The sequence below is a fragment of the Diceros bicornis genome, chromosome 20, assembly GCF_020826845.1.
Source record: "Diceros bicornis minor isolate mBicDic1 chromosome 20, mDicBic1.mat.cur, whole genome shotgun sequence".
NCBI lineage: Eukaryota > Metazoa > Chordata > Mammalia > Perissodactyla > Rhinocerotidae > Diceros > Diceros bicornis.
The window spans coordinates 21,525,419-21,544,874 of record NC_080759.1 but is presented as its reverse complement, the minus strand read 5'-3'; the positions used below and the strand labels follow the sequence as shown (position 1 = coordinate 21,544,874).

Sequence of the window (19,456 nt, the reverse complement as noted above, 5' to 3'; positions counted from 1 at the left end):
AAGTCCTGCCAACACCTCAAAATTAGCATTTCCAAAACTAAACTCATTGTCTTTTATCTTAAAACTGCCTGTCATGTTTTCTTTAGTTTTTACAATTCACTCAATCACCAGGCTAGAAACTTAAGTCATATTTGATTCTTTTCTCTTCCTTTCCTCTTTATTATTACCCAATAATGACTGTCACTCTTACAGGATCAATCACATCTCCCTCCAACTCTCCAGCCCCACAATTACAGCCCCTGCTGAATCACCTCTCCCTGCTACGGGTCTCTGACAGCTTCTCCAGTCTCTAGCCTCAGGTCATAGCACATCCTACATCTCTAAATCCTGTGCCTCAACCCAGTATGACCACTAACTTGTCCCTGAATACACCCTATGCTTTCTCTCCTTACTCTTCTCACCCCATTCCTCTCTGCTTAGATCCACCCATCACATAAGGTTCTACTCAAATGAGGCCTTCTTTGATTCCCCAGATTAGAAACGATCACTCTCTCTTTTAACTTTCCTGTTTATACCATCAAGTATAGTACATATCACATTCTGTCTTAGCACCTGACATATATTAAACATTCAATAAATGTAAACTGTTAATCATTAGAATATTTATCTTCCTAACTCGGGTATAAGCTTCTTGATGGCACAGACCTCCAAACAGGCCTCCAAAAAGGCACTGCGCCTAGTTCAGAATAACGACAAGTCATAGAAGCTTGATATCCAAAATGTTAGCCAACCTAATATATAGTTCATCAGAAAATTAACTAGCATACAATGTTACAATTGGTTCCAGTAAAAGGAAAATATTAAGAAATTTAACAAAAACAAATACAAAACATATTATAATACAATTTACAAATAATAAATTATAAAAATATTATTTACAGATAATTTTTTACATTATAATTCAAGACTGTGCTTCTGGCAATACTGCTTCCTGTTTATACCGCTGAGCAGTGAAGAACAGTATAGTTTTGTATTACTTTTACACATTTTGGGGAAAGTTATTTTGCTTTAAAAGAATTACTAAGTTAATAAAGTTTGTATAATTACATAACACATTCCTCAAAAGATACCCTAATTTTACCAACAACCAGCAAATACAGACTCCTATCAGAAATCCTAAGCCTTGAGTATGACTAAACTTCATTTGAAGACCTGAACTGGCACCCTACCTCTGTCACTAGCAGTGTCACAATAGCCATGTCACTCTACCTTTGAGCCTCAGATGATTTAAAGACAGAATATGGAAAAAGAATCTTACTTGCCATATAAGGCTGTTATGAGGCCCACAGAGGTATGATACTTTATGTGAAAATATATTGATTCAATTTATTGTTATCTGCTTATTCACTAACAAACATCTATAGCTATGCCCAAACATTGTGCCAGGCTCTGGGTACACAAAGCCAAATAAGATGTTCTATCTGCCCTTTGGAGCTTACACCCCAGGCTGGGGAGACAGACATGTCAACAGCAGTGTTGCAGGCACTAAATGGCAGAAATATGGACAATGCACAGTGGGACAGCAGGGACTGCCAAGTTCCGTTGGGGGCAAAAGGAAGGTAGTTACGAATGGCTTCACGCAAAAGGCCATGCTTGAGCTCTGCTCATCCTCTCTGTGGTCTCCCCAGTCTTCAAGAACCCCTCACTCTTTTCCTCATCCTTAATTAAGCTATGTCTTTGTTTCTTTATAGGTCCATGGTTTCTTATCTACAATTCTTTGTTTCTTTATAGGTCCATGGTTTCTTATCTACAATTCTAAAATTTGAAAAGCTCTCAAAACCTGCACTTTTTTCCTAACATTTGGTGGCAAAACCTGATCTGAACTGGTGTAAGACTCTTGGTCATCAATATTTTTCCTTCTTATTAGGAAATCCTAGTTAATGATTCCATCATCCACCCACCACCTAAGCCAGGACTTGAGTCATCCTTGGCTTCTTTCTTTCTCGCACCCTCCAAACCCAACTGGCCAACAAGCCCTGCAAATTCTAGACCTCAAATAAGTATTCTATCTATCCCCTCATCTCTCTCTCTTGCTCTCTCTCCTACCACTGCCTTAGTTAACATCTAACAGTGCCTCCTACAATTCAGCCTCCACATCACATAGTGTGATCCTTCTCAAATGGATATTTGATCACAGAGTTTCCTTGCTTAAAATACTCTGACGTCTCTGCACTAGCTACAGGAAAAGTTCAAGTTCTGAGCATGGTATAATATAAAAGGTTCACCAAGATCTGGCCACTGCCTATCTCTTGTGATTCGACTCCTGGCATTCTACTAATCATGCCCTGTGGCCACAAAAACATGGTTCCCATGGGGTGCCAATCTGTTTCAGGCCCCTCTGCCCTGAAATCTTCTTTCTTCTCCCATCCTACTCTCTTATTCCTGCTAGTCTGCCAGGTTTACTTATCCTCAAGATCCAATGTAGAAAACATCGTGCATCCTTCCCTTCCCCCTTTCCAGGCAACAGTGATCACTACTCCTCCTCTGCAAATTTCTAGACATAAACTTAATGTCCATGTGGCCAGTAGATTGAGTCTCCTGGATGCTGGGATCATTGCTTATCCTCAGTTTCTAACACTGGACCTAGCACATAGTAAGTGCCCCTAAAAAGTTGGCTGAATGAACAATCTTTTCAACTTTCCCAGCTAATCAATGTCTCACCCCACTCCTTCCTTGTCAGCTCCTCCCACGGCAGCCCTGTTCTTCATCTCCAACTATTCTTCCAGTATTTTCTCTAATTTACACTCTTCTTTCCTGTTCTTTGTCAGAAGAGAAAGAGGAAATGTTTGGGGAGTGACAAAAGCTCTAGGTAGCACTACTGACACTTGGGGCCGGATAATTCTTTTTGGTGGGGACTGTCCTATGCATGGCAGGATGTTTAGCAGCATCCCTGGCCTCTACCCAGTAGAAGTCCCCGAGCAACTTCCCCGAGTTGTGACAACCAAAATGTCTCCAGACATCCCAGTGTCCCCTGGGGAGCAAAATTTCCCAAGTGAGAACCAATGCTTAGACTGCCTTTTCTTGGCCATCTCAGGGAACATGGTAAACCTGATCAATGGTCTCTGCACCGACTCTCCTCCAGATGAAAACGCTGAGGGAAGAAGAGTCAGACTCCATCAGTTGTACTGTTCAGGGAGTGTCTGACCAACACAAGTAGGCTAGAGTGACACTTCAAGGGAGGATAACACTCAATGGGACTGAGATGAATCCATTTTGTTACAGTACTAGAATTCCAGCCTTCAGGGTTAGTGTGTATTAATATTTTCCTGAGCTTGACTTACTCAGTGGCACTGAAATGACCAACTAGAGCAACAGAGGGTACAACAATTTAATGCTTTTAAAGTCTCCCTCAAATCTATTTTGAAAAACAGAGTATCTAAAAATAAAATAAACAAACTGACTGAAGCATTTAACCACAAATGGAGAGAACAAGGAAGGGGAGAGAGGTAGGGGAGTACCTACAAATAGCATAAGAAATGAGAACATCTTGGGGATGAGAAAGAGAAAGGGACAGGACCGTGGAGCAGTACCCACCTGTGGTCGACACGACGTTGTCGGGGCTTTCACTGCAGAGCTTTGACAACAGACTGGTCTTGCCAGAGCCTGTGAGGCCTATGCAAACCAGGTCATATTCTGGTCGAGCAGGTGGTGGTCCCTTGCAGCAGAGTGCTCTAAAACACTGCCAAGAGAGGGGGAAACATGTGGCTCTTTTAAATAAGACTGCAGACACAAAGCTTAGTGACATTTAAAATGACCAAGTATTAAGAAGCAATTAAATCATCTATTAATTATAAGGAGGAAAGGTAACTTTAGAGTTGAGAAACACCACCTTAACCAAATGACCAAAGTTAACATCCCCAGGAATGAGACATATAAGACTTCACAGCTCCCCTCCTGCTGCGACAGGTGCACTGCGGGGAGGGGGGGGGGGGCGGCATCATTCCGCAGCTCTCCTGCCCAAAATGCACAACCTGACTCTACGCATGAGGAAGCCAGAAAACCACTCTGAGGAGCATTCCGCAAGACAACTGGCCTGCCCCCCTCTAAAATGTCAATGTCTCAAAGCCAAATAAAGGCTGAGGGACTGTGCCAGGTTAGAGAAGACTAAAGAGACATAATAACGAAATGCATTGCCTCCTGGATTGGATCCTGGATCAGGCAGGAAAAGCGCATAAATGACATTATTGGGACAACTGGTGAGGGCTGAATAGAGACTGCATATTAGATAACAGCATAAAGTTAAATTTCCTGAATTTAATCATCGCACTGCGGCTATGTAAGGAAAATCATTGTTCTGAAAAAACACATACTAAAGTATTTAGAGGTGAAGGGTCTTGACATCTGCAATTAACTGGCTAAGAAAAATTCAAAATATCTCCATCACCATCTCCATCTCTCTACGGTGAGGAGTGTGATAAAGCAAACAGAGTAAAATGTTAATGACTGGTGATGCTGAGTAAAGAGTCTATACAAAAATTCCTTGTAATAGTCTTACAACTCTTTGATATTTCAAAATAAAAAGGTTTTAAAAATCACTAAATAGAGTCCCTATATATATACTACTGCCATCTTGATCTTTGCTAAATTCTGTTTCAGGTCAGCTGACCACAGGGTACCACGAACTGTCATGTAGTTTAAGCACTGCACAAACCTGTTTGCTCTGCAAGAGTTAAAGAAAGGAGAATTGGGAGATTGGAAATCATTCATGCATTTTTTGATCTTTCTACTTATTTGACATCCATTTATTAGAGGCCAACTATATGCCAGCTTATAGAGCCTGAATGATTCAAGAGAGAAAGAAAGAGGGGAAGGCAGGGAGGGAGGCAGATCTACTGACTTCTGGGTCATCTGGAGATCATGAGAGAAGAGCCCTATAAAAGAACCCATGCTAATTCTTCTCACTCAGATAAGATCTGAGGCCTAATTGGCTGTCACACTCTCATAAATCAAGCTTGATTAATTCTCTCCATCACTTCTCATACCTAGTCAACAAATCCAGTCCAGACGACCTCTGAAATAGTTCTAGGACTTGTCCACTTCTCTCCAGCCCAGGCCACTGTCTCCTAGACAAGACCACATTCTCCCACTGGTCCCATATATTTACTCTTGCCCTCTCTATTCTCCATGTGGCAGCCACTGTGATCATTTATAAAAATGAAATCTCATCATATCTGCTTAACCCCCTTTGGTGATTTCTCACTGCTCTTGGATCCAAACCCTTGTCATGGTCTACAAGGTCCTCCATGATCTGTTCCACCAACCCACGCCCCCAGTCTCATCTCCCATCACTCTTTTCCTACTCTCCCCCTCACTTTCCCCCCTCCAGCCATGATGACCCTCTCACACCTCAAGGCACTCAACATATATTGTTCCCTCTTCCCCTAGCTCTTGGCTTAGCGAATTCCTCATCTGCTTTCAGGGCTCAGCTGAAGCACCTCTTCCTCAGGGTTGCCTGCTCTGATCCTTAGAGTACATTAGCAATTCATGTCAAGCTTTCACAGCATGTTTGTGAATTCATCACATAATTACAGTTTCTTATTCATCACCAGACAGTGGGAACCATATCTGTCCATCTTCACCCCAGTATCCTGATGCTTAGCAGGAAACAAGGCATAGAGGGGCCAGCCCGGTGGCACAAGCGGTTAAGTGCACATGCTCCACTTGGGCGGCCCGGGATTCGCAGGTTCGGATCCTGGGTGCGTACCGATGCACCGCTTGGTAAGCCATGCTGTGGCGGCGTCCCATATAAAGTAGAGGAAGATGGGCATGGATGTTAGCTCAGAGCCACTCTTTCCCAAGAAAAAAGTGGAGGATTGGCATCAGATGTTAGCTCAGGGCTAGTCCTCCTCACAAAAAAAAAAAAAAAAAAAACATGGCATAGAATCTAACCTCAATGAATAACTGCTGAATGAAGAATGAACAACATTTAATTTTCACTTTAGAAAAGAAAATGTAAAGGCTAATAGGAAGCTTGATCTATGCTTCCTCTGGGACCACCCCCTCCGCCCAACGTTTCAAGAAAATAATGTCAACGCTTGACTTTTTCATTTCACTTCAACGCCAGAATTTAGCCAGTTCCCATAAGAGTGGTTTTGATGTACAGGATCTACTTTCTCGGTACGATAGAGCTTCTTTTTTGTCCTAAATTCACTTTTCCTAGGCTCTTAGGAGGTTCTGGTAAACAATCCCATGATAATGTAATCCATATTCTTCACAGATTTATTAAACTCTTATTTCTTCTTGGTCTTCTCAAACCTGAGGAGCCCTAATTATTTCAGTCTGCCTTCATATAGCAACCCCACCCACTCCTTCATCATATTAGCTACTCTTCTTTGGCCTTACTTGAGTTCCGTTATGCCTTCTCCTACTAAATTAATGATCACAACTATAAACAGCATTCTAGATGCCAACACATTGCATCCCGGATTGGTATGAAGGCTGGCAGATAATGTCTGACTTTTTGCAAACTTTTTCTTACCCATGAGTCTACTGGACTCATGATGAAAGTTTTTCTAAGAGGAAGATGTATGTATGTATGTATTTCCTCAAAGACCACCACTGGGTAGCAGGCATTCACTTAGGAGAGCTCTACCAAGTTCAACTATGTCAGGCAACACCACTACTCTCACAGTGGTTTCCCTTACTGGGTTGCTTTGACCTTTGTTGGAGGAGGTGGGGAGAGGCCCTATTCCTGCTCTGGACACCCCCATTCTTGCTTAGCTCCTCTGCCAGAATTCCCCTGGACTATCTCCTGGAGGGAGACTAGCCCAACTACCCTGATCCAAACTATCATAAATCTTGAATACAACATGAAATTGCAGGTGACTGACTGCTATACTGCCCTGTTTAAATTATCCATATGTCAATATTACTCAACATATTTTGGCCAAGAGTTCCAGAATTTCATCGTCATGTTGTTTTTAAAATCCAGAGTGCAAAAACTTTGCAGCCAAGCCCATTCATATCTACATCACCTGTCAATTTATTCTAGGTCACCTAAGACACTGCTTTTTTTGTGTGTGTGTGTGTGTGTGTGTGTGTGTGTGTGTGTGAGGAAATCAGCCCTGTGCTAACACATGCCGATCCTCCTCTTTTTTTGCTGAGGAAGACTGGCCCTGGGCTAACATGTGTGCCCAACTTCCTCCACATTATATGGGACGCTGCCACAGAATGGCTTGCCAAGCAATGCGTCAGTGCACGCCCAGGATCCGAACCGGCGAACCCTGGGCGCCGCAGCGGAGCGCGCGCCGTTAACCGCTTGTACCACCGGGCCGGCTCCAAGACACTTCTGACATAACAGGCAATTGAGCAGTAACATTCTACTCCACTCTCATCTTTTATCTCCTCTGTATTCTCCTCAGTGATGTCATCTCCACTCCCACAGTTGCAATCATGCAGATGGTAAAGACACCTAACATGACATCTCCCCTCTCTCCTCAATCTCCTTCCTGAATTTCAGGCTCTGTACTTCCAACTGTTCTGGAAGAATCCAAATTAAATCTGAATAAAACGAAAGCCTCCTCCTAAAACCACAAGCTATGGAAATAAAGTATTTTCGAACATAAAAAGCATACAGGTTGGACTGACAATTATTACAAGGCAGAATTTTTGAAATAAATCCCAGAGTCTTTGAACATTTATTTGAAATAAATAAATCCTATTGTTAACAGGAATAGTGTCAGATTTTAAGCTAACAAAATAAGACTTTTTAAGAATATGCTACTTCAAATGGGGGAAGAGTGTTTTTTGTTGTTTTTTTTTTTTTTTGAGTCAGTTCCTAAAAACTATGCAGAGTTTTCACTTGTTTTTCATTTTAAAACTTAATGAAGCTTTAGACCTCATAGTCAATTTATTTAAAATTACTCATTTTGGCCTCTAGACTATACTGTACCAAAGTTCATTGTGTCTGTCTCCTACAGCAGCTCTTGCATTGTTAAGAGTAAGCCCCTTTCACTGTTGTACAATGCTAAACACAATGCCGTCGGCAGTCCTGACAGCAAGCGGCAAACTCAGGCTTCATTCCCAGGCCAGACACTAAGGCATTGTATAACTCTGCTCAGGCCCCATAAACCTATCCATGCTTCAGTCTCCCCATAATTAACCAGTAACGTTTTAACACTATCTGCCACTTCCTTTCTTCAGGAGGATGTTACGAGGCATCAACACATTATGCTCTGAGAAAGGAACTATACAGGTAAATAACTGTTCATCATGATGCTCATTTTCCTAAGGTATCTCAGGTGATAGTTAGCTTCCTTGCGCAAGGGCCTGGCAGCTCGCCACGCAGCCCACACTGTGGTACTTCCCTTCCATCAGCCCACAGCAGCCTCCATACGCTCCATCCCATCTCAGTCCAACCCAAGACACTAAAAACACACAACCCTTGGCCTTCACTTGCAGCAGGGAGTAGAGAAGAGAACAGGGTGAGTCTGCATTGTAACCATATAGGGGGAGGCAACCAAGGTCATGGTCTCTGTTGCCTAGACTGCTTCAGTTCACAGGTCTTCACATAGGGTCCGTTATGACTTGTTCCTTTTCAAAAGAAGCCTGTGTATCTCTCTCATGTCATAACATAGGCTGTTTCCCCCTAGCCTGCATCCACAAGCTTCTATCAATGTTGTATGTGAAGAAATGGTGTGCCAAGGTCTTGAGGGTGGGCAAGGACCGGGATCACCAGTAATAACTCCATGTGGTAGACCTTGGACAAATCATATAATCTTTAGGTGAAAAGTGAACTAGCTAAAAACCATAAGCAAAAACCTTAGGGATAGTTGTTTGAAGGAGGGTGAGCACACGGATTATAAAAAACATCAGCAAAAGATTAACTTACAAGGGTAAAATGAGGACTTGCATTTCAGTCTGGTGGCCTAGCACCACGGCAGCAAGATTGTTTTTAAAATGTCCCCATTTCTGTTGGGGACAGTGCCAAATGTTTGGTAGGTCTGGCAGAGTACTGTACACAGTAGGTACTCAGTGAATAACTGCTCAACAAATCGACACTGTAAAGCACTAATTAAGCATTTAACTGTGTAGCTCATTTCCCTCTACATCTCCACCTTCATGACTCCCGCCACCCTCCAAAGCACTCACTAGTCCCTCAAACAGTCTGAGCCCTTCATGCTTCTGTGCCACCCGGGTCCTGGGAACTCAGAAGGAAAGGCTCTTCCCTCTCTCTTCTACTTGGCGAATCCCTATTCAAAGTTCTGCTCAGATGGCACCTCTCTGAAAGTCTTCTCCAATTCCCTCCGAAAGAACTAATCCTTGCTTCCACTCCACAGTCCTTTACACACACGTCTAGCACTGCAGTTCATACTATGCCAGATGTATTTTTCTCTAACTGGAAGAATTACTAGATGATAGAATTATGCACACTGACTCAAAGACATATTCATCCTTGGTCCTATTATGGGTTCAAAAAGTTTAATCTTACAGCTACCAAGGGTGGCCAGGCACCAAAGCAGAGGAACTGAGTTGTCCTACAACTTCACAGTTCTAGACAAAGCCTTGCTCAAAATCCTTCCCCTCTGGCACTGGCCCCTGCATTGCCAGTATTTCTGACCATCCCGTGTCACTAAATCTCTAGCCTTTGGGGACATGGCATTTGTTTCAATTGATGCTCTGTTTTTCATTATGAATACATGATTTTATTCTGAGCATGATTTCAATTTGATTGAAGCTCTGTATAGTTGCTGGAAAATATTCTTCAGTCAGTTTTGGGACTTCCCCACAGCCATGTAGTCACTGCCCAGGCCCCACATTCTCCACCTTATTTAAATATGGGTCTTGCCTGACAAAAACCGGTTTCCTATGGCAGATAACTAGGTCTTTCCATGGAGCCCTGGGGTGGCAGCGCTCAATAAATACTTGTCAGATTAACACAACATCAATTAGTTAGTACTTAAAAGCAAGAGAAAAATTCACCCATAACTTGAAGTGGATATATTTCTAAGGTAGTTTGGTTTCAAAACCAAACACAGGCACCTATACATTCGGGCCCTCACCACCTCTCACAAGGAAAAAGAGTTTTTTAAAAGGAAATCAATTTCCAGATGAATAAAATATTAAGCAGTGCCTAAAAATCTAAAATTGCAAGATTTAAAATAAAATACTTTCCAAGTCTATAATAGTCAAATGTGGGTCTGTCTTTTGAAAATACAACCAAAATGTGTTATAGGACTTATAAGAGCTGCTTACGCTCTGGAAAAGACATGAGGAAGGATCGGTGTCCTACAAACTTAAAAACAAAACCAAAGCAGCTAACACTATTCAGCACAAGATACAAGTGATGTGTGTGTGTTAATTTATGTTCTCCTTAGAACAAGCCAATGAGAAAAGTACTACATACTTCCCACTTTAAGATGAGGAAACTGAGGCCCAAAGAAGTTAACTTAAGTGGAACAGGACTTGAACCCTGGCAGCCTGGCTCCAGAGCCATTTTCTTTTTTTTTTTGTTTTGTTTTGTTTTGTTTTTTAAATTTATTTATTTATTTATTTTTTTCCTCCAAGGCCCCAGTAGATTGTTGTATGTCATAGTTGCACAGCCTTCTAGTTGCTGTATGTGGGACACGGCCTTAGCATGGCTGGAGAAGCGGTGCATCAGTGCGCGCCCGGGATTCAAACCCGGGCCGCCGGCAGCGGAGGGCGTGCACTTAACCGCTAAGCCACGGGGCTGGCCCAGAGCCATTTTCTGAGCAACAGGAATGATCAGCCTTTAACATCAGAGGGTGTGTCACGTAGAGGAGACATTAGACGCATTCTGTGTGGAGGGCAACATGCAGATATGAAACGCGCCCAAAAACTAGTGACAGGGCTGGGGCTCCACAGCTTTTACTCACATCCTCTAGGCCTTGGTACTGCCATGTCTGGAGTCAGGGATGAGAGTATCACAAGCGAGGTGTTTCTGTTGTTTTGAGGGAGTGAGAGTGCTTTAAGAAGGCTAACTGTGTAACTGGACAGACACGTGGCAGAGGAGGGGGAAAATGCAAGTCTTGGTATTGCTTTCTTACTTGCACTGCCAGGTTTATGGCTGAAGCATCTTCCACTGCAGGCAGATGGCCTGTATCTTTCTCCCTGTGGAGTTACAGGACTTGAATTCCCACAGGTCTGAATTAGGGCATAGGGAAGGAAGCGAGGGACTGGCTGGGATGGATGACAAGGGGATACTTAAGTGCTGCTGGCTTCTCTTTACCACTGTATCCTTCTTTCATTTAACCCCTTTTTGTCTTCTGGGACAAAGCTGGTCTGTCAAGAGAACCCAGGCTGGCTGCACAGATTTCTGATTCTAACCACAGTAGTAAAGAGAAAAATTCTCTAAAGGAATAGTCCTCAAATTTTCCCCCTTAAAATATATGTATGTAAATTATACCTCAACTAAGTAAATAAATAAGTAAAAGTAAACAAAATAGAATGTTGTTGGGGGAGAGTATGGGAGAAAGTACATGAATAAACTGGGTTGTTTAGAAATACATGTGAAGGAGATGATCTGTAATGAACATGTAATCTCTTAGCTAATCTTTCTTTCTATTTGCGAGAAGCAAATAGAATTTCAAATATGCCCTGATGGCTTGGAGTAACTAGTGGGTCTTGCAAAAAAGTAAAAAGAATATAAATTCAAAATGGCACCTATAGCAACAGAATAATGAGCAGGGTGACAGAGGGCTATGAAGAGGCCCTTGATCACGAGACAGACCCCAGCAGAAGAAGACTCACCCCCACATTACAAGAGCAATCCACTTTCTGAGGTGAAAAATCCTGTGGCCCTTTAAGACCCTAGTGAGAAAAACAATAAATTGTTTTTACAGAGGATGGGTCAAACCTTTCGGGCATGTGGGCTGCTCCGAGCTCACAGATGAAGGCTTTGGCCTGGAATTGTCCCAGGGCTGAGGCTTCTGGCCAATACATCACACTGCCTCGGGACACTAAGTCTGTCTTTGCCTTACCCTTTGTATTTCTCAATCCACATTCCTTTTTGGGGTGAAATACTCCATTATTTCTGCTTTGTTCTGGGCTGTCTCCTGTCTCTGTCCCTATTAACTCGTGGCAACAAAAGAAACAAACAGAAGCAGGGGATTTCATGCTTAGCAGCTATAGACATTGGCCTCACGGCTTTGCAGAGGGGCAGACATCTGAGACTTTGAATGGAAGAGAGTGCCGCTGCACTGAACCAGACCAGGGGCCCACGTGGCTCCCAGTCTGTGCATCCAGTCATCCTGCATCAGCGGCATTCATGAGTCCTCATATGCATATTTCAAGACCAACCAAAAGTGGGGTTTTAAAACTTAGGGCATGTATCTGATAATTAGATTTAAAGAGATTCTAATTCAAGATTCCCATATACTCCTGGCTATCCAAAACTTCAGGTCTTCTCATACTGGAACTAGATCAGGGGACTAAGTTTTTTTTTAACTAAGAAAAAGGAAGGTAAGTAGAAGATAAATGTCTTTCTCATTTTTAAGATGTAATTCTTCTCTTATAATGGCTAGATGGAATATCTAATTTTTAAATACCAATTTTTATAAAAACAGAATTATCCAATAAAACCAGCAGTAAATTCCCCAGGCAGGGCTGTCTGTAATGAGAACCATGCTTTATATGCACATTCATAAACATATCCAAATCAGGGCTTCACCTGGGCCAGTTTCAGACCACATACTGGTTTTGTTTCCTGAAAGCAAAGAAATACAAATGTAGCTGAAAGTGAAAGAGAGATTAATACATGTTTTATCAAACCTCTTTTTTGGTCACTATCTGAACAGAACATTTCTAAACAGAAAGTAGGGCCTAAAAATACACAAATACTTTTAATAGTCTTTACCGAGGGCTTTTTTCTATACTTTGTACACTCAGGAAAAGTCAGGGAAGGAAAACATTTAAAAAGAGTTAGGTCCCGTAGGCAGACCTTCAAGGGGGTTTAAGTATCATCTAAAAATCCCCAGGAAAGATCCCAACAAAGCAGATTCTCTCTGTTCTTGACGCTTTTGGAACTGGAGGTGGGGAGCCTTGTAACAGGGAGAGGAAAACAAATCAAACCAAAATTGTTTTTCTTGTAGTTCCTAACAGTGGAAATCCTATTCCATATTTTGGGAAACAACAGAGCATTCCTTCACTTAATCTTTAGGTGCCATAGAGAGGGAGCTCAGTCCCACATATCTACCAGTCACCAATTCCTGTAAATCTGTCCAATTCGATCTCTGCTGTCTCCCTGCTCCTCTCCAGCCCTAAAGCCTTTGTTCAGAGCATCACCACTGCCTCCTGGATAACACAATGGTCTGTTTTCCTAACCACTGTCCTTACCTTGGGTCTTACTCGAGCCCAATTCAGTCTCCAAAATGCTAACAATGACCTTTCTAAAACACATCAAGTCATTCCCACGATTTAAAATCTTTCTACGGGCCACTCACAGCTGTCAGGATAAAGTCCAAGCTCCTTATCTAAGCAGACAGGATCTTTATGACCTAGCTTTTGCCTTCATTTCTGGCCTCCAGTGATTCTTACAGGGATGACATGAGATAACGTTTGTAAAGCACCTACAACCGTGTTTGACACATAAGACTTAACTGAAATAACAGTAATTATTATTATTATTATTTTCCCACCATATACACGGCCCCAAGTCAATCATGTGGACCTATGTGCAGTTCCTGATCCAGTGTCTTTCATGCTCCATGTCATCAAAGGGGCCCTCTGCCTACACATCATTCTCCACCATCTCCCTCTGGCTGGCTCCTAGTCATCCTTCAAAATTCAGCTCAATGATCATTTCTTCCAGGAAGACTTCTGTGATCCTCAGTCTTTTACATGACCTTCTTCAAACTCCCTTAGCACCTTTTCTATTCCACTGTCATAACATTCATTATTCTGTCGAGTCAAGGAGATTTACAGTCCATCTTCTCCCATGGCACTTGGAGCACCTGAATGCAGGCAGCGCTGCTAATTCAACTTTGGAACCCGAGTGTCTGACACAGCATCCACCAAGTGGTAGGATGAGCTTCTCTCTGATGAAGTACGTGGCTTTGATTAAGTGCATGGTCAGACAAGTCTGAAATCGAGCCCTACTGATTTGGAGAAGTCACTTCACTAATACCTGTTTCCTAACCTAGAAAATAAGGATCATCGTCCAGGATTGTTGGGAGTAGTAAATGAGGTACTCTACACCAAATGCTCAGAACAGCACTCAATAATCAACAGGTATCATTATCATCATGATTGTTATTATTATATCTTTCACTTAAAATAGTGTTTTTCTAAAGAAAACTTATTTTTGTGACCACCAATCAGGATTCTCCTCACAGTGGGTAATTAAAGATAATTCAGGGTTTGGATTTATTTTATTGTCCATTTGGTCAAGGATCTGATAGGATACACCAAATACTAATGGTGGCTAGTGACATACAGACAGTCTTCTTGGTTTGCTAGAATAAGAACTATTAAAAGGGATCATAATAGGATGTATAGTGGGACCATCATTGGATTTCTTTCATCCCCTGAGAGAAGAAACAGCCTTTAACCATTGCTGTTCTATCTTAACAGTTAAATCAATTCTCTTTGATTATGAGTCTCCTGCTATGTCTATGCAGACCCAGACAAAAGCATAACAGGGTGGGAGGGGGGATGTCTATAATCCCTGCACATCCTCAAATCATGTTGCTTTAACTGCTGACAAAGACAAATGTTTACTATGGTCTAGCGCTGAAGAGCCACTACAGTGAACTAGCTGCTATCTCGCCTCACACATCAACACACGTGTCAGACAGACTCTGATTGCAAAGTCTGTTATTGGTGATGAGAGAGGCAGAGAGGGCACAGCTGGATGCTTCAGCTCCACAGCTGAGCTGGCAGCAGTGGTAGTTCAAGCCATCTTCTCACTTTAAAACCTGGAAGTAATCTGAGAGAGTTATTTAAAGGTGTGTTTTATTAAAGAGACTTGCCAACTACTGTCAAATTTCACAAGCAAAGGCTGAACACACAAACTAAGGCAGCTCTACTTGGGGTCATCTATAAGATATGAATATCTTTCAGCACCCACACATCACTGATTAAAAATGAAATACCAATAATAAATAAATAATAAGTACCAGAAATAATCTGTTTCCTCAAAAGATTAAAAGCATGTGGACTTAATTTGTATTATAAATATTTATACTATTTGCTTTATTTTATTCCCTGGAATTAATACAGGCATAAATGCCTTAAATTATATTCCTATATATATACTATACAGATGGTACAGGTACTACATAACAGGTTAGTGAAGATATCTGAGGGATCTCATGGGCCGGACATTTTCAACTGGGGTCTTACTAGAGTGAAGTCTCAACACTATCAACAATTTTTTTGTCAAATAAAGCACCCACTTCCTACCAAACACATTCTCAAACTACTAGGTAAATAGGATACTTGAACATAATCAGTGTTTTTTAAAGGGGTGTCCTCCTTTTTCTTTGGTACCAGACAAGGTTCTGGTTGCAAATATTAGAAAAGTGATTTATTGGAAGGATATTGATAATTCACAGAATGGACAAGAAGGCTAAAGAATTACAAGAACAAGACAGCCCATGGTAACACTACAGCAACCATTAGTTTAGGAGTTGCCACTTGTACAAACCACTTGGCACCCTGCACCACACTGCACTGCAGCATGAGAATGAATGAACCTGACTGCTCCAGGCCGGTGCCACCGACCTTCAAGCTGGTGCATCTTACTGGCCAAGTCTTGGTTTCATGCTGGGGCTCTGGCTGCCAGGGAGTTGAGAAAAAAAAAAAATAGCTGCTCCTTACCTTCAGCAATGAAAGGAGGGAGTCCTGACTCCAAGCTCTTGTGGGATTTGTCCTCAAATATGTGCAGGGCAGCCAAAACCAATACCAACTATACATTTTATTCTTTGGCCCAAAAGACAGTAGGCTTTGTCTGTAACTTAAAGACATAGAACAGTATCTGCTGATCTTCCAATTCCAGGGACTTACTCTGATGGAATATGCCAGAGTCTCGGGCAGAGGGCAGGATAAAAGCTAGTAGAAAATCTAAGCCTGGATTTACCTGAGCAAAATGTTTTCCCCTCTCAGAGTGCCACTTGTGCACTATTATTTAATACTCAGCTTTCCTATTCTACGTGCATTCTCTTCTTTCTTTCCATACCTCTACCAATAAATTATTAGATGTAAGACGGGAGCCGGCTGTGTATGTGTAGGAGGCTAATCCCTGACAGCTCTTATGTTCATACTTGCATATTCTTGCTTTCCTTTCAACTTTAATATCTTGGAGGAGGAAAATGGGACAGGACACACCTGGAGGTGTGGGTAGCAGCTAGCTTTTGTTAATTAAAAACAAAAACTCAACCAGGTAGCTTGTGCTATTGCTTGTCGCTAGAAACAGTTAGAAACTCCCTAAGGATGTGACTGGGCATTTTTTTTTTTTTTTTTTAATAAGATCACTTTGGTTTTCAACGTGTTTGTCTAAGTAATGTATAATCCTTCACAATTTGCAGATCACACCATGATTGTAAAGCAACTGTTACAACAACAAAAAACTACTCATCTGGAATATGCAAAAAAGAAAAAATAGAGCAACCATATTTATGGTTAGCAAAAATTAAAAAAAGCATGGTCTTTGGCTGACAAATTCAGCTTCCTAAAAGAATAAAATCTGAAGGCTTGCAGTAAACTAGTATGTTAAAGAAAAAACAGTAAGGGGAATGGAGTTGGAAGGGAAAAGATTAGAGGTATGTGTTTTTAAAAAAAGAACATGATGTCTCACGTTTTTGGTGAATCTGTGGAAATATTTTATCACATTCTGTACAAGGAACTATGACTCCACCTGAGCAGACTCTGTATCTCCCCATGGCTCTCCGTAACTAACAAAGGGCATACTCATGACTCTGAATTTAGTGTCAGAATCGATTTTATAATTACCAGAAGAGTGGATATGAAGGTCGTCAAGGGAATGTTCATGGACAAATTAGAGACAGTGTTGGCAGAGATAAAATATTCATCACCAAAAGAGTACATCAAATGTGTTTGAGAGGATCAGAGCTCAATTGGGAACCACACAAGAGGAATAAGACATCACCAGAAAAATGCAAGTATTCTCCGCTACGTAAAAATCTGAAACAAAGAATTTCAGTCTTAAATTCTGCATATATTAAAATAACACCTCACTGTCACACAAGCTGGGGGCAGTGGGGTAGGGTAGAGAATAAAATGTTGCCCTGAGATTTTCTTAACAAGCAAGACTTCCAAAGCAACTGTACAATAAAAAGCACAGCTCGCTCTTCAAGCCTATTAATTTTTTCACAACTTACAATTTCTTACAATTTGCAGATTTCTCTCTGCCCTCAAAGAAGTATATAAAAGATATGGAACCTTAAAACATGTGATTTTTGAAATGATACATTATACAATGTTAAATCTCATATTACTTCTCATACTTTATTATGTTTTTATTGTAAGCCACATCTAGTCCTTTAATGAAAGAAATGAGAAGTGAATGAATGAGATAAAAGATGGATACCAAATAAAATTTGATCAAATGGGGGCAAGAGATATACTCTAAATCACATTCAATTCAGGTTCAGGTAGGTATTTCAAACTTTCAAAGACTTACATGATGGAAAGGCAAGGAGAGTTAAAAGGGGAAATCATAAAGATCACACTAAATAATCTGATAATTTTTGACTTGACACAGGATATGGCTTCAGTGACAGTTTTAACTGCAACCTCAAATATTCTAGGGAATCTCAGCTTAAGAACTTTCTACAACACTTTCATTAAAAACCCCAATCTTCACTTTACTTAAATCGACAATTTATGAAATTTCAAAAAGATTTAGAAAACAAAGTACACATATTAAAATATCAACTACTATGAATAATTATACTTTAAATATGTTCACTCCTCAATTTTTACACAATTTCTAATGACTTAATACTCGAAGTATCTGGTTATAAAAAGCATATTAATTACAGGCCTGGTGGACCCTCCAAAACTTCTGCTAACTAGAATAGTATTTCAAGAGACAATGGTATCCTAATGAGTGGTTGGGGGCATTATTACTAAAACAAACAAAAAAAAAACCAGAAATAGAAAGAGGGCTACTAACTACGAAGAAAAATAGAGTTCAAAGATAATCTTCAATAGGAAAAGGATTGAAGATGCAGAAGATATATGGAAAAACGCTATTTAGAACATGTCCTGAAAATAGTGTACTGTGGCTTCACTAGCCTTTGTGCTGGGTGTCTTCCATTCGTGCACTCCTGGCCTGTCTCCACTCTTTTCCACCCTGCTCCACGTGCAGTGCCCTCAAGAGACTGCATCAACAGGCGCCATGCCTCAGGCTCCTAGTCAGGTTAGCAGAAATGGAGGCACCAGCAAGACACAGAAGAAAGAACAAAATTGGGTCTTGATTCCCTCAGCTCCCTCCCTGCGAGGCCAATGAGGGCCGGCTGCATGCACCCCAAGAGGAAGAGTCACAGCTCCCATCAGGCAGGCCCCTCCACCAGCCCTCTCTGTCTCTGGGTTCTGATAAAAGCGCCCTCTCTTTGCCTCTTTGGGATTAGGGCTGGTTTCCTAATACCCTGTCAGCACCTTTGTAAATAGTCCCATTAGTTAACTTTCTTCAAATTACCCAATTTGAATAAGCCATCTGTTTCCTGCCAGGACCTTAACTGACAAAGCCTTCTTAGTGACTGAAATGAAGAGGAATCAAGGACGACACCTCGATTTTTGGCTGCAACAATTAAGGAATTAAGGTCTGGGGGAAGTAGGATGGGAAAGAAGTGAAGAGTTTGGTTTTAGTTATGTTTGAGATGCCTATTATTAGACATCCATATGAAAATATCGAATAGGTAGATGGAGAATGGAATCTAGGGTACCAAAGAGAGGTCAGCGTTGAAGATACAAATATGAAAACCACTGGCTGGTTTCTAAAGCCATAGATGAGGTCACCTAGGGAATCTGTACATACAGAGGAGAGAGTGAGTTTTTTGGCCTTCTTGCACAGAAATGACTGTACTTTTTCTGTTTTGCAAATTAATATTCAAATTGTTAAAGCTAGAAACATAAAAACTTTGCTGTTCCTTATGCTTTTATGTTTATCTTACAAATTCTATTATTGTTGTTATACACAATAAATTCTAGCAATCACTTTTAATGGGGACTTGGATTAATGTTTGGTCCCATTAACAAACTTGATTAAACTGTCTTTAAAATTTTAACTTGGGGCCGGCCCCGTGGCTTAGCGGTTAAGTGCGTGCGCTCTGCTGCTGGCGGCCCGGGTTCGGATCCCGGGCGCGCACCGAAGCACCGCTTCTCCGGCCATGCTGAGGCCGCGTCCCACATACAGCAACTAGAGGGATGTGCAACTATGACGTACAACTATCTACTGGGGCTTTGGGGGGGGAAATAAATAACTAAATAAAATTAAAAAAAAAAAAATTTAACTTGTAGCTATAATTTTAACATA

At 41.3% G+C, this 19,456-nt stretch overlaps 1 protein-coding gene across 6 annotated transcripts in view; it reads right to left on the bottom strand.

Moving 5' to 3' along the window:
- The window catches only part of ARL15 (ADP ribosylation factor like GTPase 15), a 407,407-nt gene that overhangs the window by 256,614 nt on the left and 131,337 nt on the right, over positions 1-19,456 (bottom strand). For all 6 annotated transcript variants that reach the window (XM_058564091.1, XM_058564094.1, XM_058564092.1 and 3 more), the window contains one exon: positions 3,535-3,679. In XM_058564091.1, coding sequence (XP_058420074.1) covers positions 3,535-3,679 — 145 coding nt within the window. The remainder of the gene's footprint in view (positions 1-3,534; positions 3,680-19,456) is intronic.